This window comes from Thalassophryne amazonica, chromosome 5 (genome assembly GCF_902500255.1).
Source record: "Thalassophryne amazonica chromosome 5, fThaAma1.1, whole genome shotgun sequence".
Classification (NCBI taxonomy): Eukaryota; Metazoa; Chordata; class Actinopteri; order Batrachoidiformes; family Batrachoididae; genus Thalassophryne; species Thalassophryne amazonica.
The window spans coordinates 83,858,548-83,884,239 of record NC_047107.1 but is presented as its reverse complement, the minus strand read 5'-3'; the positions used below and the strand labels follow the sequence as shown (position 1 = coordinate 83,884,239).

Sequence of the window (25,692 nt, the reverse complement as noted above, 5' to 3'; positions counted from 1 at the left end):
AACCTATGGAAATTGATTCGAAGTAAAGCAGTTTGGAAATTAGACTGAGGCTGATCCAAACATATAGACTGCACTGTAATCAATTTCTGTATTTAACAACACTGGAAATACTACTTTAAGTTGGGAATACAAACATTCCTATTTGTATTAAAAGAAACTAAAGGATAAGCAGAATAACATAGCTCTAAGAAATTCACAACGATGCCTCACATTAATTGCACAACAGGAACAAGGGCCCCTTGTCCAAAGGCACTTTGAGATTTTCAGGGATTTGAACTAAAGATCCCCTGATCACAAGCCCACTGCTTTAAACTTTAGATAACAGCCACCTGGAACTGCCTTTAGTTCTGAGTTGAAATTGCTCAGTATTACTTATTACTTAGTGTTTAAAAAGCCCTAAAATGTGAAATAATTATCCAGCGTAGATCGGTTGCAACTAATAAGTAATGTAACTAATAATGTAACTAGTAATCTAACTTGGTTACTCTAAAGATTGAGTAATCAGGAAAGTAACTAATCAGCAAAGTAACTAATCGTTACTTTTTTGAGTACTCAATCTTAAAAATAGCCAAGTTAGATTACTGGTTACTTTATTAGTTACATTCAGCAGCTGTCGACAAGTTGTCCACAGCTGCTTGTGAAGTAAATGCATAAAGTAATTAATAAAGTAACTTCTCAAAGTTAAGGCCCACTGACATGAGCATGCCTTTGATTCACCCAATAGCATGACCTGTGTCGTGCTGGAGAGTAAACTCATCTTTAATGGGTACAGACAAGACGTGAGAAGCGCCGGTGTATGCTATTGGGCACAGAAAATTTTGAAATGTTCAAAAAATCTTTCATGTACAAATCTTGTGCTACGTGGTGTGACCTAATCTCCAACGCTACGTGCAGCTCGTCAAATGAAGTAAACAAGAAGTGAACAGAGCGAGTGGTGATGTCAGCAGATCACATCAGAGGGCAGCTCCTCTGAAGGATTATAACAAGAAGTTAAATCTGTTATAAACATACTTTAACAGCTGCACACAAGAAGGATAGAACACTCAACTGTTTTATCAAGCCATAACAATGTAAACACAACAAAATAATGATCTTTTTAGACAGCTCAAAATACTTTTTGCAGGTACAGGCGCAGTGGTGGGCACAGCTTAACAAAAAGTTAGCTTCAGTAACAGATAATCAGCTAAGTAGGGAGTTATCTTTTATAAAGCTAAACCAATAAACCACCCAAAAATTTATCGGAAGCTGCAGCTAACCAATAACTTCCAGTATTGTCTCCAGTACACTTGCAACTACTAACAAATTGATTTTGAGTTTTAACACTACAATAGCTTCTGGTAGCATCAAAACCCTTACCAAAAAGTAGTACATGCAAGTATGTTTCAAGTATACTTCCAGTTTACTTTTTATATACTTATCAGTACTATTTTATGATAAGGGAAGCAACCACAGACCCAAAAAATGAGTCAGCACTTCTGTCTTTGAGTGCCATGCTCACTGCTGGAAGCTCCTGTTTACTACATAGCTTCTAGCAGGGAAGCAGCCGAGAGAAACAGTGAAGCTCAACTCTCTACTCAACAGCACTGTCACTGTGAGGTGGAGGTCTTGGAAAATAAAGCAGTGCTGACTTATGGTTTTAATTTATGAATACAATTAATACAGATAGAATAACTTAATTAATGTCAATTCTGTAATTTTACAAAGTTAAAAAAATAACATATCTTTTAATTTTAAATAATGCACTAATTCTGAAGTTTTGTAACAAACACAGACAGATGCCAAAAGGATTATGGGTAAAATGTGCCATTGCTAACGCTGATTGGTTGACTCATTCATTCTATGTAAACACCAACACGTTAATGTGAGGTGTGTGTGTTGGTGTTTACATATAAATGTGCTTTTGTAAAATATGCCTTTTTTGTAAAAAAAAAAAAAAAAAAAAAAAAAAAAAAGCCATTTTCCAAAAGCCAAAAAGTCAAGTTGTTATTTTGACAACCGTCTGATATAAGTAGGGTCAAAATAAATAGAACACTTCCATCTACTGGTGTCCAGACGCTTATGCTGCCATGAACACTACTGGCCAGTAGATGGCAGTAGAGACCGTGAAAACTTGCCAAAACAAAATTCCACATAATCCGTGTCTGCTACCTTTAAGATGCGTGGAATTTAATAAACGCAAACTGAATTTCAGACATCTTATATATATTACTCTGGAACAAAGACGACAGACAGTGTTTTTCATAAACTGAACTCTAAATAGCAAACAGGAATCGACTAATGGAGAAGCAACCTGGGCTTCTTCTAGCATTTTGACATAAACACAATAACAATGTCTATAAACCCAGAGAATATATTCATGAGAGTTTTAGGCACAATATATAAAGGGTTTAATGCTGTTGTCCGTGTGGAGCCTGATCAGAGCATCTCAAATGCATTTCTTCTGTCGCGACTGTACTGACATTACCCATAATGCACCTGGAGACAGCATGTCCACACACTAAAACATATAGCTGATATTTTCACTTTATGAAAGTTCAGACGTGACGTTAATTTAAATAAGTTGTCCGAAATTAGTTTGGTTAAACTTTTAACCATAAGTTAAAACTGTATGCCACTGGATGACTTGGGTGATATTGCCAGTATATAGATATGGGATTAAAAAAAGGACGTTTTTCTTTTTTGTAACCAGTTTTCCTTTGCCTGCAGAGGATAGAGCAGTTATTTAACAGGTAGGTATTAAACTGATTTTAAACGTAAAAAATGTTTGTAATTATAAAGCTTTGTTCACCACGCCTCCAAATATACACGTATGTTAGCAGTTCAAAAAAATTATCAGACCAAACCTTAAAGGAAGATAATTGGTCCGATGATGGTTTTCAAAGTTATCTGAAAAGATAATCCGCTAATGAAAACTTTAGCTTCGATAATTAGCTGATTAAGCAGAACTGTACCCACCACTGCTTAGGCACGCACGTACCCACGCAAATGGCTCCGTCTGCAGCCTCCTCTGTGATTCAGGATGCGATTAGAGCCGTTTTCAACAGCCAATTTGCAGAAAAAAAAGATTAATCTGCCACGAAAAAATAATTTTATCTATACAACATCCAGCGCAGAGCATGTGGCAGCCAGTGGAACAAAGAACAGCGTCCAGCTGTGAACACAGCGGGTGGTATTGTCATTTGTGCTATTGCATGAGTCACAGGCATGCTTGTGTCAGTGCACCTTCAGTACTTTGTTGATGCACCTTTGGCAACAATTACAGCCTCAAGTCGTCTTGAATATGATGCCAAGAGCTTGGCACACCTATCTTTGGCACCTTTGGCACCTATACGGAAATTATGCAGCCCAGTCTCATGTTTTTTTCGTGCTCCCGTCACAAAATGAGCCCAATTTTCATGACAGGGTTTTTTTAAACTCACTATTACTAACCCTACTCCTACCCCCAACCCTAACCTTAACCATATCCTAACCCTACTCTTTCCCCCAACCCTAATCATAACCAGCCCGACCCACCCCTCTCCCCCGGCTTCACTTTTAATTTCGTGCAGCCATCACGGAATGAATTCCAATGAATTTGTGCTGCCGTGACGAAAATGAGACGCTTTTCATCACAATGTCACGAACCAATTGATTAATGTGTATTTCGTGCTGCTGAATCACGACTTGCCGTAAGACCAGGTTGAAATTATGTTATGTTATATTATGTACATATTATGTTACAGCCTTATTCAAAAATGGATGGAATTAATTTTTTCCCTCAAAATTCTGCACACAAATACCCCATAATGACAATGTGAAAACTTTTTTATATATTTTGGCAAATTTATTCAAACTAAGCCATCACATGTACATAAGTATTCACAGCCTTTGCCATGAACTTAAAGCTGAGCTCAGGTGCATCTTGTTTTCACTGATCATCCTTGAGATGTTTCTACAGCTTAATTGGAGTCCACCTGGGGTAAATTCAGTTGATTGGACATGATTTGGAAATGCACACATATAAGGTCCCACAATTTGACAGTGCATGTCAGAGCACAAACCAAGCATGAAGTCAAAGGAATTGTCTGTAGACCTCCAAGAAAGGGTTGTTTCAAGGCACAAATCTGGGGAAGGGTACAAAAACATTTCTGCTGCTTTGAAGGTCCCAATGAGCACAGTGGTCTCCATCATCTATAAATGGAAGAAGTTCAGATCCACCAGGATTCTTCCGAGAGCTGGCCGCTCATCTAAAGTGAGCGATAGGGGGAGAAGGACCTTAGTCAGGGTGGTAACCAAGAACCCAATGGTCACTCTGTCAGAGCTCCAGCATTCCTCTTTGGAGAGAGGGGAACCTTCCAGAAGGACAACCATCTCTGCAGCAATCCAACAATCAGGCCTGTATAGTAGAGTTCCCATGATGGAAGCCACTCCTTAGTAAAAAGCACATGGCAGCCGGCCTGAAGTTTGCCAAAAGGCACCAGAAGGACTCTCAGACCATGAGAAACAAAATTCTCTAGACAGATGAAAGAAAGATTGGACTCTTTGGAGTGAATGCCAGGTGTCATGTTTGGAGGAAACCAGGCACCATCCCTACAGTGAAGCATGGTGGTGGCAGCATCGTGCTATGGGGATGTTTTTCTACAGCAGGAACTGGGAGACTAATCAGGATTGAGGGAAAGATGAAGGTAGCAATGTACAGAGACATCCTGGATGAAAACCTGCTGCGGCATCTTTCAGCAGGCCAATGACCCCATAAGCATACAGCCAAGATACAGTTGTGCTCAAACGTTTACATACTCTGGTAGATTTTTTGGGGGGGGATTTTTCAGAGAATATGAATAATCAAAAAACCTTTTTTTTCCACTCATGGTTAGTGGTTGGGTGAAGCTATTTATTGTCAAACAATTGTGTTTATTCTTTTTAAATCATAATGACAACAGAAACTAACCAAATTACCCTGACCAAAGTTTACATATCCCCGTTCTTGCCCCCTTTAACATCAATGACAGCTTGGAGTCTTTTGTCGTTGTGGATGAGGCTCGGTAAAGCTGCCACTGAATATGTCTTGGACTTTATTGATTTCAATTACGAAGAAATACAAACAGTGTGACACTCTGTGGTAAATCTGCATGGAGTAGACAGTTCTCAAAAACTGAGTGACTGTGCAAGAAGGAGAAAAGTGACGAAAGCCACCAAGACACCCAGACAACCCAGACAAAGTTATAGGCTTGCTGTGATTGGAGAAATTGTGCACAGTGCAAATTTTGCATCACCACTCTTAGCTTCATAGTGGAGTGGAGCAGAGAAGGATGTTGTTTCACCAAAACTGATCAAATCTAGGCTTGCATCTCAGATGTACCTTCTGTCAATTTGTAGCAAAACTTTCAGGTCTTCTTTTTAAGAAAATCCTCTTTTGTACCACTTCATCATGAAGCTATAACTGGTGATACAAAATGTCCTCTCAGACTAGAACTTGTTGGCTGTGGTGAGGTCTAGGTTGAGAACCAAGGAAGACTGTGCATTTGGAGTGGTAGCTCCCAAGCTGTGGAATGCACTGCCAATTCACCTGTGCTCTGTGGACTCTGTTGGAGCTTTTAAGGAGAAACTTGAGACTTATTTCTTGTTTTCACCTAGTATTGTGTTGTTGCTGTTTTTTTAATCTTTGTGTTTTTATTTTAATTTTTACTGTGAAGCACTTTGTGATTGTATCTTGAAAAGTATATATAAATAAATTTTGCTTACTTAGTTTTTACATTTTTTTTAATAAAGTTGCAAAAATTTCCAAAACCTTTTTTTCCCCCACATTGTCATTATGGGGTATTGTGTGTAGAATTTTGAGGGAAGGGGGGTGTATTTAATTAATTTTGGAATAAAGCTGTAACATAAAAAAATGTGGAAAAAGTGAAGCGCTGTGAATACTTTCTGATGCACTGTAGGCATGATGTCTGCATTATTTGGTTTCTGGCATTTTTTCCAAGTATTCCTGTGATGGTTTGGACATGTGCAGAGCAGGGACCCAGGATGCTGAGGATGGAGCCACCAAGAGACATGCCAAAGAGAAGGTTTATGGATGTGCAATTGGATGGTGTGACAGAGGAAGATACAGAGGACAGGATGAGATGGAAACGATTGATCTGCTATGGCGACATATCGGGAGCAGCCAAAACAGGAAGAAGAAAATTATTGTTCTTAATCTCTGCTGTTTTTAGTTGGACATTTCTTCCGTGTTTGTTTCGTGTAGCTTAACTTCCTGTTTCTGGCCTTCCAATTTCACTTGACCCCGCACTTCCATGTTTGGTTGTCTATATTGCCACCATTAGAACATTGCAGCGTTTTGCCTCTCTGTCACAGACCCTCAGCTATAACTGTTGGGACAGGAAGGCCTGCCAAATTTGGCACTGTACATTAAATGATAATAACTGGATTGTAAGGGCCCTCAGACAATGAGACCACGCCTGTTTTATCCTCCCGTCATCCCAGCTGACTTTTTGTCAAATGACCTCTTTAAATCAGCACCGCGCACTCAGACGCTGCGCAGTGACAGCGCCGCGCCGCCAGATGCGTAACAGCAGCGCGCTTCTGTCTCCAGTCCTGCCCCTCACCAGCTTCTGCAGCGTGTTGCTTTTGGTGTTCAGCATCACGCTGGCATCTACCATCGTTTTCCTCAACGCATCCGTGTGTCTGTCCATTCTGTTGAACAAAGCGCTGCGAAACGAGAACCGCTTCATGTACATGCTGAGCACGTGCGTCAGTGACCTCTGCACCGGCGTGTCTTATTATTACGTGGGCACCTTGGACGTGAGCGAAGACCTCAGCTCTCCCACTAGAACCTACTTCATCGTGCCCACGTTCCTCGGCCTGTCCCTCATGGCCGTGCTGGCCGCTCAGGCTGACCGGTACCACGCGGTGGCGTCACCCTTTAAATACTCCCGGCGCATGACCCTGCGCAGAACCCTGCTGGTCATCCTCAGCTACTGGCTCTACGCCTTCTTCGTCGTGGCTGTCTTCAACGTGGTCGGGGTGGGAGTGGCGCGAAGGATGATGAGCGTGGGCACGTTCGCGGCGAACATATTGACAGTGATCATTATGATCGGGCTGAACATCAGACTGTTCGTCATCGCCAGGTTCCAGCTGAGGAGGCAGCGGCCGGCTGAGGCGACGGAGCGCAGCCGCTCCTCCGTGCACCTCATCCTCGTGGTCGCTGCCTTTTTCTTAGCCACGTGGCTGCCTCTGTTTGGTTACGTTATGGTGTGTAATTTTTTTTATTTGCACTGTTACAAATTTAAGAATGAAGGCAGTGACCCGTTTCGTATTCTGCCCCGAATCAACGCCGCGCTCACCCCTCTCCTGTACGCCCGCGGGTGCGCCCCCCTCAGGGTGACGCTGTTCACCACAGTGTGGAGGCTGTGCTGCAGACACAGGTGAGACCACACACATACACACACAATCTGAAATGATCACAAAGATAGAAGACAGATTCGTCTGTGTCGCCCAAAGCTGCAGTTGGTGCAGCAGTTTTTACGCACTCAGGCAAAAATCACGTTTACCCTTGAAAGAAATGTATATCAATGATTTTAGAGCTTCATAGTCACAGACTGGATATCACGTTTTTAATGTAACAACAATCTGAATCCTTCGTCAGAACAGATTAAGAATGTATTCAAACTTTTTGTTTTCTAATAAATGTTTAAAAATAATATTTTTATTGTTTCTTTACAGTTATTTATTTATTTATTTTGTATCTTGTTTCCCCTCACTTTTTTATATATAAAGGGTGAATCCAGAAGACAGAAGATCTGGACCTGTCAAAGTCTCCGCATCTTGAACTTTATTATCGCAGTGTGCGTCTGTTTTATTTTCACAGTTTTACTCAAATGTTTATCCTTATAGTACCACTGAAATAATAAAACCCACTTCTGTTTAACTCGTTGATTTTCTTTTGGGTTTTACACAAATAATATTAATTGAATATTCGTCAGTAAAGTCACATATATCCGTGGTTTTGTCCGGTGTGTGGGAGTGGAAGTAATATAATATTTTGCGGAGGAACTTTGCCTCGCAGCATCACCTAAACGGGTTTACTGTCATATTTTTATAACCCCCTTTGTAAATTATCTCCTGCTGTGGTAACTGTGAAACTATACATAAGAGAAGAACAGCAAGTCAAACGTGCATGATGATTGGGAAATAATTATTTCCTCAGAGATCGGAGCAGGCGTTGTTTTATTTTAATAAAATTTAAGCTACAAATTCCCATTTTGACTAATTTTAATTTGCTTTTTAATGTCCCCCCCCCCTTCATTCTTGTTTAAATTTCCAATGAATGAATCCACTGAATCCAGTCTTGCAAACGCGCACATGCAGCGTGCGTCATGCGCCTGTGTGCGCCGGCGGACTGCACAGGGTGCGTTTTCTGCTGCCAACCACACAGCGTCAGAAGAGCACTTTGGTACTGCGCCATTCAACCCGTAACTCACCTACAGACAGACAGCGAGTTCAGATCATCCGCAAAGTGAAGCGACCGTCTGAATGACAGACAGCAATGAAGAGAGCCCGCAGGTGACGTCATCATTTTCATGTCTGTGAGGCCAACAAATGATAACTTGGGAAAAGTGGAGCCACACTCACACACACACACCTGGTACCTGATCTTACTGAGACTTTACTGTGTATGGATTATAGCTCTAGTAAATATATATATACAACAGAAAACCTGAATCTTACATTGTCTTCATTAACTTTGTCAATAAATAAATAAATAAATCAGATAAACTAGGGAAAAAGCACTTTATATTGTCTGTGAACAGAGATCACTGTAATTTGTTTTATTTTCAGTTAACCCCAACTAGTTTCTGAATGGCTGTTGTTTGCATTGACATGTACAGACATATTCAATATACTGAATATTAAAATCCTGGATGAAAACCTGCACCAGAGTGCTCTTGACCTCAGACTGGGGTGATGGTTCATTTTTCAGCAGGACAATGACCCTAAGCACACAGCCAAGATATCAAAGGAGTGGATTCAGGACAACTCTGTGAATGTTCTTGAGTGGCCCAGCTAGAGTCTAGACTTGAATCTGATTGAACATCTCTGGAGAGATTTAAACATGACTGTGCATCAACACTCTATATCATACTGGATGGGGGTGTCGGTGCATCAACAAAGTACTGAGTTAAGGGTGTGAATACATATATACATGCAATTTCTTAGTTTTTTATTTTTAATAAATTTGCAAAAACAAACACCTTTTTATGCTGTCATTATGGGGTGTTGTGGGTAGAATTTTGAGGGAAAAAATAATTTGCTCCATTTGGGACTAAGGCTGTAACAAACACAATGTGGAAAAAATGAAGTACTGTGAGTACTTTCTGGATGCATTACATACATACATGCATACATATACAACCCTAATTCCAATGAAGTTGTTACGTTGTGTAAAATGTAAATAAAAACAGAATACAATGATTTGCAAATCCTCTTCAGCGAACATTCAATTGAATACACCACAAAGATAAGATATTTAATGTCAAACTGATAAACTTTATTGTTTTTGTGCAAATATTTGCTCATTTTGAAATGGATGCCTGCAACACGTTTCAAAAAAGCTGGGACAGTGGTATGTTTACCACTGTGTTACATCACCTTTCCTTCTAACAACACTCAATAAGCATTTGGGAACTGAGGACACTAATTGATGAAGCTTTGTAGGTGGAATTCTTTCCCATTCTTGCTTGATGTACGACTTCAGTTGTTCAACCATCCGGGGTCTCCGTTGTTGTATTTTGCGCTTCATAATGTGCCACACATTTTAAATGGGCGACAGGTCTGGACTGCAGACAGGCCAGTCTAGTACCCACACTCTTTTACTACGAAGCTACACTGTTATAACACGTGCAGAATGTGGCTTGGCATTGTCTTGCTGAAACAAGCAGGGACGTCCCTGAAAAAGACATTGCTTGGATTGAAGCATGTGTTGCTCCAAAACCTGGATGTACCTTTCAGCATTGATGGTGCCATCACAGATGTGTAAGTTGCCCATGCCATGGGTGCTAACACACCCCCATACCATCACAGATGCTGGCTTTTGAACTTTGCACTGGTAACAATCTGGATCGTCTTTTTCCTCTTTTGTTTGTAGGACATTACGTCCATGATTTCCAAAAACAATTTGAAATGTGGACTCATCAGACCACAGCACACTTTTCTACTTTGCGTCTGTCCATTTCAAATGAGCTCGGGCCCAGAGATGGCGGCGGCGTTTCTGGATCTTGTTGATGTATGACTTTCACTTTCCATGGTAGAGTTTTAACTTGCACTTTTAGATGTAGCGACGAATTGTGTTAACTGACAATGGTTTTCTGAAGTGTTCCTGAACCCACGCGGTAAGATCCTTTACACAATGATGTTGTTTTAATGCAGTGCCGCCTGAGAGATCGAAGGTCAATGTTGGTTTTCGGCCTTGCCGCTTAGGTGTAGAAAGTTTTCCAGATTCTCTTTTATCATGCAGTTGTTCACAAAGTGGTGATCCATCTTTGCTTGTGAATGGCTGAGCCTTTTGGGGATGCACCTTTTATACCCAATCATGACACTTACCTGTTTCCAATTAACCTGTTCACCTGTGGAATGTTCCAAACAGGTGTTCTTTGAGCATTCATCAACTTTCCCAGTCTTTTGTTGCCACTGTACCAGCTTTTTTGAAACATGCTACAGGCATCCATTTCAAAACAAGCAAATATTTGCACAAAAACAAAAAAGTCTATCAGTTTGAACATTAAATATCTTGTTTTTTTGGTGTATTCAATTTAATATAGGTTGAAGAGGATTTGCAAATCACTATATTCTGTTTTTATTTACATTTCACACAATGTCCCAACTTCACTGAAATTGGGGTTGTGTATATATATATATATATATATATATATATTAGGGTGGTTCAAAAAAATAAAAGTTGGAAATTCATTACTCTCACCCCTTCATTTTATGATGCTTTGGGAAAAAAGAAAACCTGCCAAATATTTTTGTCATACATTAATATTTAGAGGTAGCACATCATAGCTGAAGGTTGTAAATATATCAATTATCGCTGCCCGAGTGCCCGTGCAATAGGTTATCCATTATCCAGTATCTAATCACATCACTTATAAAGAGGATAGAAGTTAACCACCTGAGTGTAACTGAAGTATAATTTTATATTCAATTTAAAACTATAACTGGGTTTAAATATTTCTCACAAACAACATACTTTCAAAAATGTTATTTTAGGCTACAAGCTGAAAATTTTGCTTCAATTCACAGCTTCTTTTCTTTCAGATCTTTGGTGATGGTGAATCTAACATGAGATAAATGTAAAAAGAGACACTTGCTGACTTAACATGCCTAACCATTAACTGGAAACTTCAGTAAAACATGTCAGCTACTAGAAGTAGAACATTTGTATACCTTATTGGTTCCACCGACTGAAATAAAGGGAAACAAATTGCCCTCAAATGGGCAAATACTCAAGGTATTTTTCTTCAAACACACTGATTTGAAGAAAACTGTCCATGATGCTGCTGTGACCTCTATAGACATGGCAATTCCTTTTTGGGAGAGAGCTAGAATCCCACTGAGGGCAAAGCAGCATCTGATCATAAAGTTAGAAAAGGTGTTCGGAAAACATTGAAAAAGACCAAGAATCGCAATACAGACAAGCAGAAGAAAGATGAAACAGTGTTTTGTGAATCTTTGGAGGACTTGTTTGACATGGCACATCAGGACATGGCACAATGATAAAGTTTGAAGATGACAGACAGTTCCTACTTGCTCAGCGAGAGAAAGGTAGAGGATGCATGACAGGCATAGATAAAATACAAACTGCCAAAGAACAAAGAGCAGAAAAAAGGAAAGCTGCCCAAGCAAAATACAAAGAGAAACTGGAGGAGCCTGGACCATCTAATGTCTCACTACCTGACACTGTCTCCAGCCAGAGTGAAGAGAACACAGAAAGTCCAGATGAAGAATTTGTTATGCTAGTGCCACAAAAAGCCAGTAAAATTAAAGCTGTTGTAACACCAGGACTTGCAGCAGCATTGGATAGGACCAAAACAACAGACAGAAGTGCCACCTATATTCTGACTGAAACGGCAGCAAGTCTTGGTCATGATACAAGCAACTTAAATATCATTATCATGTAAAGGATGTTCTCTTATGTTACACAGCTGTATAATTGGTTCTTGTGCTGATTCATACATTTTTGAATATTAAGTACTGCAAGGCATAAAGAATATTATTGTTTGGAGCTAGATCAAAATATATGTGGAAATATATAAAGCATAGACTTATTTAAATTTATCAATAATGAAAGTATTTCATCAATAAAATGAAAATGCAATGTTTGATTGTTACAAAATCTTCGCTACCCCAGTATGTAGGTATTGTAGGAGCATGATACATGTACGAGAAAAACTGCATCTCACAATTCATGTTTTAGTGTTAACTATTTTATGGGATATGAAAAGATTTGATTTTCCAATGTATTGCCATAATTTCTGTCCTGACATATCAATATTAAACTGACAGAAATAATTTGGAAATATCTGGAAATGACCATACTATATGACAAAGTTATTGCCAGCAAAATCTTTAAGGGCTGTGTGCTACCAGTAAAAATTATTAGAGTTTTATGAAATTGTACAGGATGTGTTTTTATGTTAGGTACAACAAATTTAGAGGGAGAGACTTGAAGTTTTTTGAAAAAAATTTTTTGACCATTTTTATGGACCACCCTAAATATATATATATATATATATATATATATATATATATATATATATATATATATATATATATATATATATATATATATATATATATATATATATTAGTATATATATAAAGCTTAAATTTTACTTGTTCAGTGATTAACACTTAATTAATATTAAGTGTAGATTCGATATATTTTGGGCAGAAATTTTGCGTTTTTTTTCCTTCCTCTGACTTTGTGACGTCACTCCTGTTATTGATCATGCTTTTACTTTTTTTTTACTTCTGTAGAAAAATAAAAAGTCGTTTTGGAGGTACAGAAGAATGCCTGTCCACGGTGTGGAAACAGAACGCTTCTGTGCACGCAGGCTTTCAGGTAGAAGTTTCCGGGGGTTCCTCCTGTGCACAGAAACCCTCCCACAGCGTGATGTTTTCTCTGCCGCACTCTGGGCTGGTTTCTATTCAAATGTGGGTCAGGGGTGAGGAAGCCTAACGTCCACCGTGTTGGTTTGCAAACCGCCAATAAACTCGACAGGAGGAGAAGAAGAAGAAGAAGAAGAAGAAGAAGAAGACGACGAAGAAGAAGCCTAACGTCATAAGCTTTCAACATGGCGTCCCGAAGGCTGTGAGATGAGCAGGAGGATGGCAGCGAACGCTTGAGAACGGTCCTACCGATGCATTAAGGTATTTCAAATTCCTTCTTCCTCTTTAAGTTGGCTTAGAAACACATATGGACGTGGATTTTAATAGCCGCTTGGATCGGATAGTTTTTTTTTTCTCGTAGCTGCAGCAAATGCAAAGGGGGGGGGGCGGGGGAGGGTTCGGCGTATGCTGGTGTGTGTGACCGTTTTTCCACGACGTGCCCAAAAAAACCCACAAAAAAAAAAAAAAAAACGAACTCCACCAAGAAAAAAATCAAGTTTATTACGACACGCATTGGCTCCTGTTCAAAAAACACAAGAAGCAAACGTTGTGGCGTTTAATCGGCGTGGATCGCTTCCAGAGATGCCCACGGGGGCTGAGCGGATCAAATAATTACCAAGCTGGCAAAGACAGAAAGGAATCCACGGGGCTCGACGGATAATGAATTTCCAACCACTTCCCCGCGATTTTTCTCTTACAGTCAATGCGTAGAAGGATTTGTTTACAATTATGCCAGATTTACGGATCAATTTAAGACGGTCGCCGTTATATAATCATAGTTTAAAAATGCAAATCGCAGAAATTTGAAATTAATGTATTAAAAATAAACACAATCTGCTTTTTGCCAACACGCTTTTGCGCAACATGCTGATTGGTAAAAGGGGCAGTCCTCATTGTTTATATGTAGGCTACATTGATCTTCGGTAGGGCTCATTAAATTGATTTAATGACAATTAACTTGCAAATCTAACCTACGACTTTGTTTGCTCACACTTTGCTTTTTTTGAGCGTTAATGTTGTGGATGTAAGAGGTGTGTGTTTGTTTTTAATGTCCTAATACATGTGAGCTGCATTGATCCTCCCTGTGATCGTCTCCACAGTGTGGGCGTGATGTTCCCCAGTGACCCAAAACTGTCCAGTTTCACAGTAAATAACATTTTCTAATGTTCATGTAGTACACTCAGAGTATCCTGCAGGGTCCAGGTAAAATACCTTTCAACTGACAGTGGAGGCAGTCACATTTCTGGCTTTTATTCCCATTAGACCTTTGTGATGTCATAAAAGTGACAGTGCTATAGAATCAATGAAAGGAACCCCAGCAATGGGTAAAGACATTTAAGATATTAATAAAAGGAAAAATATTTGCTTAACTGTTTTGAGTCAAGGATTGTTCATCAAAATGTATATGTAATCTAGAAACCACTGTTTTGAGTTTTAGTATCTGCAAACAGAAAGACAGGCAGAGACAAGTTAGTTAAAATAAATACAAAATTAGTTTTTACTTTTTTTAAGGAGGAAGAATGTCAAATCCAGATTTAGCAGCATTTAAACAATAAACCCAGCTATGAACATAGTTGGACGTCTTGTTTGATCAGTGTTGTTAAAGCACTGACGGATATGGAGATAATGAGCTGTAAGAATGTGAGTAATGTAGATCTCTTATGTGTGACCTAATGTTTAGTTCTGTCAAAGCATTCCACATATTAAGTTTGTTTAGTATATTTCAAACCTTCAGAAAAGATGTATTACATTAGTAACTCTGGTAGTCTATATTTTAGGTTTAATGGATAAGACAGACATGTACAGTAAAAATAAAAGTAATTCTTGGAGGTTTGTTGGAGAGAAGAAACCAAAAGTCCTAATTTGTTGTTTTCGTATGTGTTGTTTAAAGTATGAGAGATTTGAGTCATTTTTACCACAGTTGTGTGTATGTGTGTGTGTATCATCATCACTGTTTATGATGGACTGTAATCACATGTGCTCTTCCTGTTACATCAGGATTTCTGAATGTAACTAAGATGGGAGACAAACTCCAATGTCAGTGTAAAAAGGCATATGTTTGGAGACTTTTGGATCCAGTTATTCTTCCAGTTTAAGACCGAGAGGTGCTAAAATCTAACAAAACTGCATTTTGTTTGGCTATAGCCCTACCCATGAGGCCATGTATCTGGTTGCTCCTTAACAAGAATGTATAAAAACACATCATGTTCACTGTACATCCAGATACATTTTAAAGTTATGTTGGTTTAAGTTGTTTTTATTTCCAAAACTGGAATAAGGTTTCCCATTACTCTGGTCTAAGAATTTGATGCAGTGTGTTATAAAACCTAAAATGCCAACCTTTTTGTTAAAGTGGAGCCGGAGTTTTGCAGCTAGTATCTGTCATGAGTGTTATCACTTTTGTAGAAGCTGATTTACTGTGGACACCATGTGGTATTTTCAGTGGTCACTAGAAATGGTAAATTAAATATCACTGAAAGCATTTTCTCCATATTGTGGCAAGGTGCTGTTTCTATGGAAACACAAAAGTGACTAATAAAGTTTAGCGCTGCTCTTAAAACACCCCCACCCATATGCTCATTGCGATTACAATATATTATTTGTTAAATATCTCATGCTTTATGTCCCATTTTATCCAACCAAAAGTGGCTGATAATATTCCACAATGATATCAAAAGGGAGAAGAGCAGCACATACTCTGACATGTTAAACACTTAAAGCTACAGTGTGTAGGATTTAGTGTCATCAAGTGGTGAGGAAGCAGATTGCATTATGCTGTTGACAGTCAGGATTTAGGTTCCTTTCATGTTTTCACTTTTTTCGTGACGGGAATTCATGCACCCTTGCCTTTTCTTAAATTAATCAATATGAATTACGAAAATGAGGGTTTTCAAACTTAGCATACAGTAGCAACCACTTTGTGACTGTGTATAGAGGAGTAATTGCTGGTTCTACGGTTGTGGCACACAAACTGTGGAATGCACCGCCACTACACCTATGTTCCGTGGACTCTGTTGGAACTTTTAAGGAGAAGTTCAAGACCTATTTGTACAGACTTGCTTTTAACTAGTTTTATGTTATTGCTGTTTTTAGTTTCTCTATTTTTGTTTCTGTGTTCTTAAATTCTTGTACAGCATTTTGTGATTTTATGTTGAAAGGTGCTATACAACTAAACTTTACTTACTTACTTACTTATTTTAGTCTTCAGTCTTCCAGCTGCACTGCAAAAGTGGACCAAGTATGTCCCCTTTGGGCTGCTGTATCAACATGGTGCTATTTATGATAGGCTTTCTCCCATGTAGCTATAAAGGTCTCAATCTAAACTTATGAATACCCATCGATTTGTTCTCACAGTTAATTGCACACTCATAAAATGCTATTAGGGTTGCACGGTTATGTCTGTTGTCATTGGCAACTAATTTAATAATCAACGTCATTGTTTATTTTTTTAACCTCTGTTTTTCTCTCAAAACTGCTGCTGTACCTTCTGCTGCCTTTCTGTCCTTGATGGACATGCGCAGTAGTGGTAATCGGGGTCAGTCGTGATGTCATCAGAAAAGTTATGCCCAAACATTATTATGAGTAACTGGCAACAGAATTCAAAAGTTTGGGAACATTTCCCAAATTAAAGAGAAAAACGTGCAATACAAAATCTGCAAGGCAGAACGTGCCTTCCACAGCAGCGCAACAGCGATGCAGGAGCATCTGAGAAGGAAGCACGTTGTGGCAGATGCTGACGAAGAGAAACGGTTGTTTCTGTAAGATAATTGGCTAGTTAGCCGCTGTAAATGTTAACAATGACTATTTAATTAGCCTTAGCACACACATTATGTGTTTGCTGTAATGTTATAACAGTGACGTCATGTTTGAATAGGAAATGTGATAACACTAATGTTTGATAACGCTACGTACATTACAGTGTTAAAAAATGTGTTCCTCTTCAATGGAGGACTTTGTTGCCAAGCCAACAACATGGACACCTCCGCAAGCAAATGTTCTGACTGAAGCAGTCTCAAACATGTCAGTGATTTGACATGAGACCCCTGTCCATGGTTGGCAATCAAGGTTTCAATTATCTTTAAGCTTCAGGCTTGAAGCTAATGATGGTTATATAGGAGCAGCTGCATGCTGGTGCATTAAGCCGCAATTTGCGTATGATCCGATTATTTGACTAATCGCAAAAATAATCGGTGACTGGTTGATTATCAGAATAATCGTTTGTGGCAGCTGTAAATGTTATATTCCATTTCTTCCAGTAAACACACCTGAATCCTGCACACTAAATCTGTGAAAATATGGCTTTTTTTTAAATCAAATAAAATTCTTTTGATTAAATGTTTCAGGTTTAAACTAAAAGTACCGATGCACTTTACATTGTTACTAGTTTACTCGTTTATGGTGTTTTTCAAATATTATTAAACGTGTGTGTGTGTAGATGGAGAGGTTAAATTAACCCATTAGGTTGACTGTGCTTTATTGATTACTGTGGACCACATAGTGGAGCCTGGAGGGAAACGTGAGGCTTGTGTATATGTGCCGTGCAATCCTGACCATCGGCCAGTTGCTCTCGCCCAACCGTCTCTTCTCCAGTGTACATTTCCTATGTGATGGTAGCTTCTGGGGCCATGTGGGTTGCACGGTGCAGTAAGACGACGACTCAGGCTATATGTTCTGCTGACATGTCGGATGAGGACTTATAGATTGTGTTGGCCTTGTGTGTCTGTGCAGATCTTTTGAGGGCAGATTGGATGCTCTGTGGCTGAAACTCCTCGGGGCAGGGTTGTTGTTCTCCAAGAAGAAGAAACAGTCTGTGGAATGTAGTGCAGATTGCCAGAAGGTTATGCAGTGTTTCAAGACAGGAGGAAGAGGGGCCGACTGTTCTCTTAAAACACTCTTGGACTATATATGATTCTTTCTTTCCCAGCATGCCCTCTGTGTCTTAGTCAGAGCATTATAGGCACCGGGTCATGTGGGTTTTTGCAGAGGGAGGGGCATGTGGTTATCTCATCAGAGTTCATTCTTTCAAGACAGAGGTCATCTTATCAAACCAATCATATGTTGACTTCTTACTGAAGTGCTTGATTGCTTCACTTTGTGCAGTTACACAGAAATGTGGCACAAGATCAGTTTTTTTTATTTTATTAGTTACCAGGTGGGCTGGCCAAAAAAAAGTGTATTCAGGCTTGATCTAAAAAAATTTTAAGCTTTTATTGTAGTTTAAAATTGCACTTTAATCTTCATTAAACAAAAAAAATCAAGCTTCTATTGGTGTGTTTGATTCTCAACATTGCTTGTTTTGTAGCAATTACTGACTGGTTTTACTCCACATTTCACACATAAGCAAGAGATTCAAAAGTGGGGTGTTATTAAATTATAAATTGCATTAAAACAAATGAAGTTGAATTAAAGGCTTTAACTAATTATTACTTTCATAATTGGATTTGACTTTTTGATCAGAAGGGGGGCACAGTCTCATAAATGTTAGTTTTTGGTATATTTAAATATTCTAATAATAAACAGATCTTTCCTGTGTTGGTTAATTTTATAGCTAGCTTATACGGACTGGTAAACTTGAATAGTTGCTCCGTTTGAACAGAAAAGTTAACAGATTCAGTGCATGTGCCAGTTTAAATGTATGTAGTGTATGTAGCCCTTGACAGACCAGGATAACTGGTTTGTTCAGTAAAGTTGGCAGTCGGTGTCCTGTTTCCTCAAGAAATGTCATTCCCTTTACATTGTTTACACTAAACATGCATACAAGCGGCCCTGTCTTCCAAGTGACACATTGTGCAATGTAACTGTTTCTGTTAGTTTCCACCTGACAATCCAAAGGTTTTTATGCCCACATTGTCTAAATCACACATCCGTTTGCATTCATGTGGTCATGTTGGTCTTAAAAAGTGAAATGTGGTCAGACACAAAGCATTTTCACCATAGACCAGCCAAACTGGAGCAAAGTCCAGTACAGTGTATTTGTTGTGTGTAAAGAGCGCAATAGTGAGAACATCACAAGACAGGTTCACAACAAACTTGCACACACCGATACACATTGGTGTGTCAAACTACCACAAAACCAAATTGACAGCAGCAACAACAACAACAACAAAAATATAAGTAAAGCTCAAATCTTAAAAACATAAAACAATATTTAATAGCTGGTTATGGTTTTTTCTTTTTCCAAATGGAGCGGGTGGATTGGGGGGGATCAGTCCCTTTGGTTGCTCCCTTGTTTGTTCTTGGGGTCACCACAGCAAATCCGAGGTGGATCTGTATGTTGAATTGGCACCTGTTTTACGCCACACGCCCTTCTTACTACAGCTCCATATTACATGGAGAAATGTGGCAGGGGTGGGTGAACCCAGACCCTTCCACACTGAAACCAAGTGCACTAACCACTTGGCCACCACCAGCCCTGCCAGATGTTACACATGGTCTGAAATGTAAATGTAGACTGCTGATAATACATCTGTAATATGTGTAGCAACCTGTGTTTGGTACAAACACATTATAAAATCTCACTCAATCACAGTACGGACGGCAAAACGCATGAGGGCAAATTTCCAGTTAAGACTGACTGAACAGTTCTTAATGCCTGGCAAGATTTTAAAATTGTCGGTAGGTTTTCAATACACATGACGATATAACAGTTTTGGTTGTACAGTGTGTGGTGTGCAACAACATGGTAAAGACAACACACCACACATGCACAGATTTCGCTCACGAACATTCCCAGGTCACACGAGAAATCTCACAAAACCTCTCGAGATCAAGCGTGACTTTGGAGTAAGCAATTTTGGATTTCCTTCTGTCACTGAACTTTCTGACTGGCTACATGTCACATTCACATTGTTGTTCCATTCTTTCAGGAATGTATATGTGAGGTCCAACTCAAAAGCAGAAATGGCTGCATTTACGTCCAGTCATGGGCACAGAGTGGTCAGTGACATGTGCCGTATTTACTCTATTAAACGCCCCGGGGGCCTGCTATTTTCGTGAAGGGGGTGGTTACTGATGATCGTTTGCGTGTGCGAACTTGCATGCATGCTGTACACAGTATGGCCTTACAGTACGTACGGACATGTGTACTGCATGCAAGAGAGTCAGCACAGGCTCAAAAGGTATGTTTTTCTGCATGCAGTAGCTGCTACACAATTGCATAAAATCGCTCCACACAAACATTGGTACTCGGCAGGGTTCAAGCTAAAAGAAGCAGAAGTGAAAAGGGACGACGCACCACGCTGCTTCGATTTTCGTAGTCGATAGGAAATGTGTCCATGAGTGGTGTAGGAACAACAATAAGCTTGCAACCCTGCCAAAACAGAAAAATGGCTACGTGGTGGGGGGAGGAAAGTGCATTATCAGGACATTGAAGAGGAGATGATGAAATGGTTCCAGGAAAGGAGAACGGCAGGCGTTCGTGTGACAGGGAAGAGTCTGAAATACGAGGCACTGTGGCTGCATAAGCAACATGGAAACCAGAACAGCCTTGATGAGATTTCGTGGCAATTAGGTAGGACTATTTTGCTTCCATTTCATTCTGTTCTCTCCATTCACAATTTCACTACATGTAATATGCTAAAACAAACAAACAAAAAATCTGGGGGGCTTTTAATATGAGTAAAAACAGTATTTAATGTAATGGGTGTTAAGGGCTTTAACAAAAGCATTAATCCAACTTTCATAGCAACTTTTAAGGTAATGTCTGCAGTTCCAGCTAATTCGTGTTCATGCAGATGCCTTTCCTTTCCAGAAAACCTCTCACTTCTAAGTGTGTTCTGTCAGTAGCAGTACTGCAAGCACTTGGTGCACTTTTTTGCCTTCAAAGGCGGCAGCAGGTGCTGCTGTGATTGGTCAGATTGACTTTTGGTACAAACTAGATTTTGTCAGTTTTGTGAAATTTCAAAGGCTGTACAGCTTTAATATTAGTTTTACATGCTGACATCTTTCTTATTCTTACGAGTTTGATAATGTATCTGTAAAATTCTGTTTATTATAGATGTAACATCTCATCATAATAGTTCAGATGCGCTGAGGCAATGAGACGCATTGACACACAGCATTTTCGAATACGTTGGCAGTGTTTAATACTAGCTCACAAAATTAATGCGTGCCAGAAGTTTTGAACATTTCAAAATTTTCTTTGCGTACTGGCTCGCAGCCATGCTCAGTTCACATGCAGGTATGAGTTTACTCACTAGTACACCAGAGTGCGTGCCATTGCGGGAATCAAATTCATGCAAGTGTCAACATAACTTTGCTGGACATCATAGCCAACAGATATTGTGAGTGCTGTACGGAGTGGGCCCAGAAACTGAGGCTTTCCTGGTCAAACTGGTGTTCTGGCTCCTATACTGTTTAATGCTTGCATGAACTGGATGCTGTGTAGGATTGTGGAAACCATCTACTAAAGTGTGATTCATGCTTCTCCAGCTCCGTACCCTCTCGGAGCTCCTCTCCGTAGCCTGCCATGCACCTCCCAAAAACTGAAGCTACACATCAAAACAAAGGAGGCCGCAAGGGTCGTTATTGGTCACCTTTCCAGTTCTCACTCCTTCCTCTCCCATCAGATTTAAAAGGTTTTGCAGTGTGGACGTCAATTAAATTTCGATCATGGATCAAATAGAGGAATGTTTGGAAGAAAAGTCCGCAAATATGACCAACTTTACAACATGTAGTCGAAAAACTACAAAGATGCTCAAATGACCCTCAATTCATTGGAGGGAAATTGCACGTGACGTTTGTTTGGACGTTGATTGTACAAAGAAGTGGAGGTCATTGAGAGACAAATTAGTCCAGAAAAAAAAGACCACGAACAGTGGTGGCGCAGTACACCTGTTCAAAATGTCAAATGTTACAAAATCTTTTGGGCCACATGTTGTTCTTGTTCCAGTAATAAAATAAAAGATCTATGCCAAATTTTATTGTAATTGGACATTGTTTAGGGGTCCCCCACAAAGCAACAATTTTCCCCAAACAAGCAAAAACGGGAGACAACTTCCAGTAATGTTCTCCTTTGCGTGACCAATCAACCACCACTTTTTGCGATTAGAAGCCATCACATGTACCTGTAAAAGAAAACTAATTGCGTCAGAGACTTCTCCCGTTAGGGTGACGTTGCCTTGCTAGTGGAGGGAGAGGAAAATGTGTCACTCTAGGGGACCTCTAATTTTTATCTGATTGATTTCAAATTTGGTCTGCACCTATAAAACCCCAAGTGGAACAAAAACATCATGTGGCCCGAAGTCTCTCACAACTTTTAGTTTTTCACTATATAACATGAACAGCCCTACTATTCCTGCGGTCAATTGCGGTACGACACCCACCATTATGACGGAGGAAAGGCTTACTGACCTTGACTTCTCAGGTGATGCTGTGATCTTTGTGGAATTGATGGATACTCTGATTGCAGCACTTGAAAGCTGAGTGAGGAGTGGGAGTATCTGGATTTGCAATTGTACTACATCAAGACTAAGAGCCAGGCCTTCAATGACTTTTGAACTCAGCCATCAGAAGTGTATCTATATGTGGTGAAAGTGTTGAACTTGTAGAGACGTTCACTTATCTCATTCATGTCTATGGGTCCTCATTCATTCAGATTGTGAGACACTTGGGAAAAGCTTATGGAGTCATGAGGTCATAGGTGTATGCCAGTGTTGATATCATTGCAGGAGAACAAATGTCCAAGTTTTTATGGTCCTGCTGCTGCCTGTCTTACTGTATGGTTGTGAGACTGGAATGTTAACCAGTGACCTAAGGTCCAAAGAGACTTTGGTGCCAAGTCTCTTTGGAGCAATCTTGGGTACCACTGGAATGACTTTAGGGCTGAAACGTTTAATCGAGTAACTCGAATAAATTGTTTACAAAAATGTCCAAGGCAAATTCTTTGCCTCAATGCTTCGTTTAATGCTGTAGTACATATGCCAGGCCTGTATGGGACGCTGTAATGCTCTCTCAAAAAATGGAGAAGAAGACCATAGATTCAGACAACTTTATTAAAGTGCATAGAGCATGCGCATAACTAATGTAAGAGCTAATCAATGTAGCAGGCGATGTTACAAGTTTACAAAGCCACACTCTGAGTAAAATAAGAGAGAGGGTCTGTGCTGATCATCTGAAATGGATTTATTGTGCATTTAAAGTGAAGCAATGTGTTTGTATATTTAAAAAAACACTGTTTGGTCCACTGGCTGCGCTTCCACCTCCGCAGAATGTGCACCTTAATTGAATCATGTTTAACTATTCAAAAAAAAAACAGCCTTTATTCAGATTTGATAAGAGTTTTATCAACACACTATACAGTTGATTTATCAGTGCAGCTTTTGTGGAAACACGGCACTCCACAGCCATTTTTCAAAGGTGGTGTTATTCACCAAGTATCCACAGAAAACAAGGAATTTGACTTTGGTTTGAGCTGCACTCTGTGTGGCATGTATAAATATACACTAAACACTGAATAAATCACAGTAATAAAAAGTGCAAATGAAATGTGCAATAAGAGGAAAAAAAAAGAATGTCCTGTCCGCAGACTGAAGGTTTCACAGACCGCCTGGACTTATGGTTTGGCAAAGCTCCAAAACTCTTCATAATATGAAAAAATAAATAATTTCCCAGGAAAAGAGAGAGAGGCAACACCCACAAAAATTTAAAATCTGCATGATGGCACAGCAACATTGTGCCATTGCTTAGGGAGAGCCCTGCCAGTAAGGAAATTGTTTAAAAACACAAAAGTACTTTTTATCCGATTACTTGATTAATCGATAGAATACTCGATTTCAAAAATATTGATAGCTGCAGCCCTAAATGACTTTGTAACCTATCAAAAAAACAGTTACTTAGGGGCTCTAAGATGATGAGCATCACTTGTATTATGAGGGAGCTTCAACTTTGATATTTAAGCTATAAGGTGAGTTTTTGTGTATGCATAGTCCTTCATAATAAGTGCCTGAGTGTTGAGGACCCCAGTGGCTGGAGAAGGCCAAGGGGATGCCCACCTTGTATCTGGCTGTAGCAGATAGATTGTGACTTTAGAGATATGGGAATGCACTAGTTGTCTGATTGGGTACTTGCCATCCAGGTCACAAAACCTTTCTGTGGCATCATAGATGTGTTGAAACACACCACCAGCGCATGCTCCCAGACTTGAGTTGGGTTAGTACTGTAAACTCATTTTTGTTTTCATTCCTGTGCACCCTGGGCAGGGCACCATTTATGTGCAACATGGCTGACCAACCTGACACGAATTGAGTGTTAACTGGTTGTGTTGTACCTTTGCTGCAGCAGTCATACTGTGATTTATTCACTTCCACTCTCGGACACCTGTTACCTTTGAAATATTTTGAGGAATTGGAACCCGTCAGATGTCAGATCAGCGTTTGTCTTTAGTCTCGAAGTGTTTGTGCAGCAGGACGTGCCTCACGCAGGCTCTGCGAAGAGGTTTACCTCCAGAACTGGATCGGTGTCCAGAATTCCAGCTGGTGCTGTGCATCAGAGCTATTCAGCCCTTTGCTATGTTGGGCAGAGTACAGGCTGGTTTTCATGTCCACCAAAGTAAGCCCACAGCAGCTGACTTCACAGATGATTTCACCTCTTGAAGTACTTGGTTGCCACACAAAAACCCTGTGTATGGTTTCCTCAGCTCCCTGTTTCACCTAGTTGAATGACCTTGGTCTGCTCGAACCACTTTGGCTGGTTTATACAATTCAGTTGGAGTTTGTGTGATATGTCTGTGACTGATGTGTAATGTGTTAAGGTTATTGGTGTCTGCAATTTTATAATTCCTTAAACCCCAGTCACACTGTGATGGATCAAGGAAGCATATGAGGAACTGTTTGTATATGTTTGTTTGTTTTTTTTTGTCTGACAAAATAATTTTCACATCCACAAAACCTTATCAGCTAATGTCTACCAGAAAGTTTTGTGCATGTTCAAAACTTTGAGTGGATATCAGGCAGAGAACTTTGCTGCTGCTTGCACGTTTTTTTTTTTTTTTCTGTTTTGTCCTCTGCTTGTCATTTATTTTTCTTATGGCTGTGTGTCTGTTCATTCTGGCATTCTGATTGGTCAAAAGTCCAGAACAAGCAGAGAAAGGACCAACATAGTGAGCGCACTTACATGTCTTGGAGAAATGAACAGTTCTCTCTCTCTCGGTCTGCGAGGAAACATGGTGTAGCTGAGGAAACATGACATCATGCTTTCAGAGTGCCACACTCTGCTCAGACAGGATATTTGTCTGTTAACTGGGAAAATCCTTCTGCTCAGCACAGAACTCTGGATTTGCAACATCATTTGTCTGTTCGCGCCCCAACTCCATGGGAGGCTGACATATTTGTCACCGGACAAAATATTTAAATACATAACTAATCCTTTTGCTCTGTCCATCAGAGAGTGACTTGGCCTTTAAATCTACTCAAAACCTGGTAACATGAACTGGATTATTCACCTCTTCTCTGTAAACATTGATTTTGGAGTAACCAGGCTGTTGTACTGCTTGTGAACTTTGCATGCCTTTAAGCCAGCAACGTTTCTTCCACCTCAGAACTAAAAAAT

General features: G+C 39.7%; 2 protein-coding genes across 2 annotated transcripts in view; both read left to right on the top strand.

Annotated features, from left to right (window-relative positions):
- Positions 1-6,537: 6,537 nt before the first annotated feature.
- LOC117509972 (D(1)-like dopamine receptor) lies at positions 6,538-7,815 on the top strand. Its single transcript, XM_034169580.1, has 2 exons — positions 6,538-7,400; positions 7,753-7,815. Exons 1-2 carry the CDS (start codon positions 6,538-6,540, stop codon positions 7,802-7,804), a joined length of 915 nt encoding a protein of 304 aa, XP_034025471.1. The 3' UTR covers positions 7,805-7,815.
- A 5,296-nt stretch (positions 7,816-13,111) lies between these two features.
- Positions 13,112-25,692, top strand: part of hic2 (hypermethylated in cancer 2) — a 39,119-nt gene continuing 26,538 nt past the window's right edge. Inside the window, exon 1 of the mRNA XM_034170737.1 lies at positions 13,112-13,407. The gene's annotated coding sequence lies outside the window, so the exon portion shown is untranslated. The remainder of the gene's footprint in view (positions 13,408-25,692) is intronic.

Bases quoted from the DNA above. Each gene is read 5' to 3' on its own strand.
- LOC117509972 (XM_034169580.1), top strand. From the start codon at position 6,538: ATGCGTAACAGCAGCGCGCTTCTGTCTCCAGTCCTGCCCCTCACCAGC. The intron at 7,401-7,752 runs GTGAGACCACAC...TTATATATAAAG, and splicing joins AGGCTGTGCTGCAGACACAG to GGTGAATCCAGAAGACAGAA.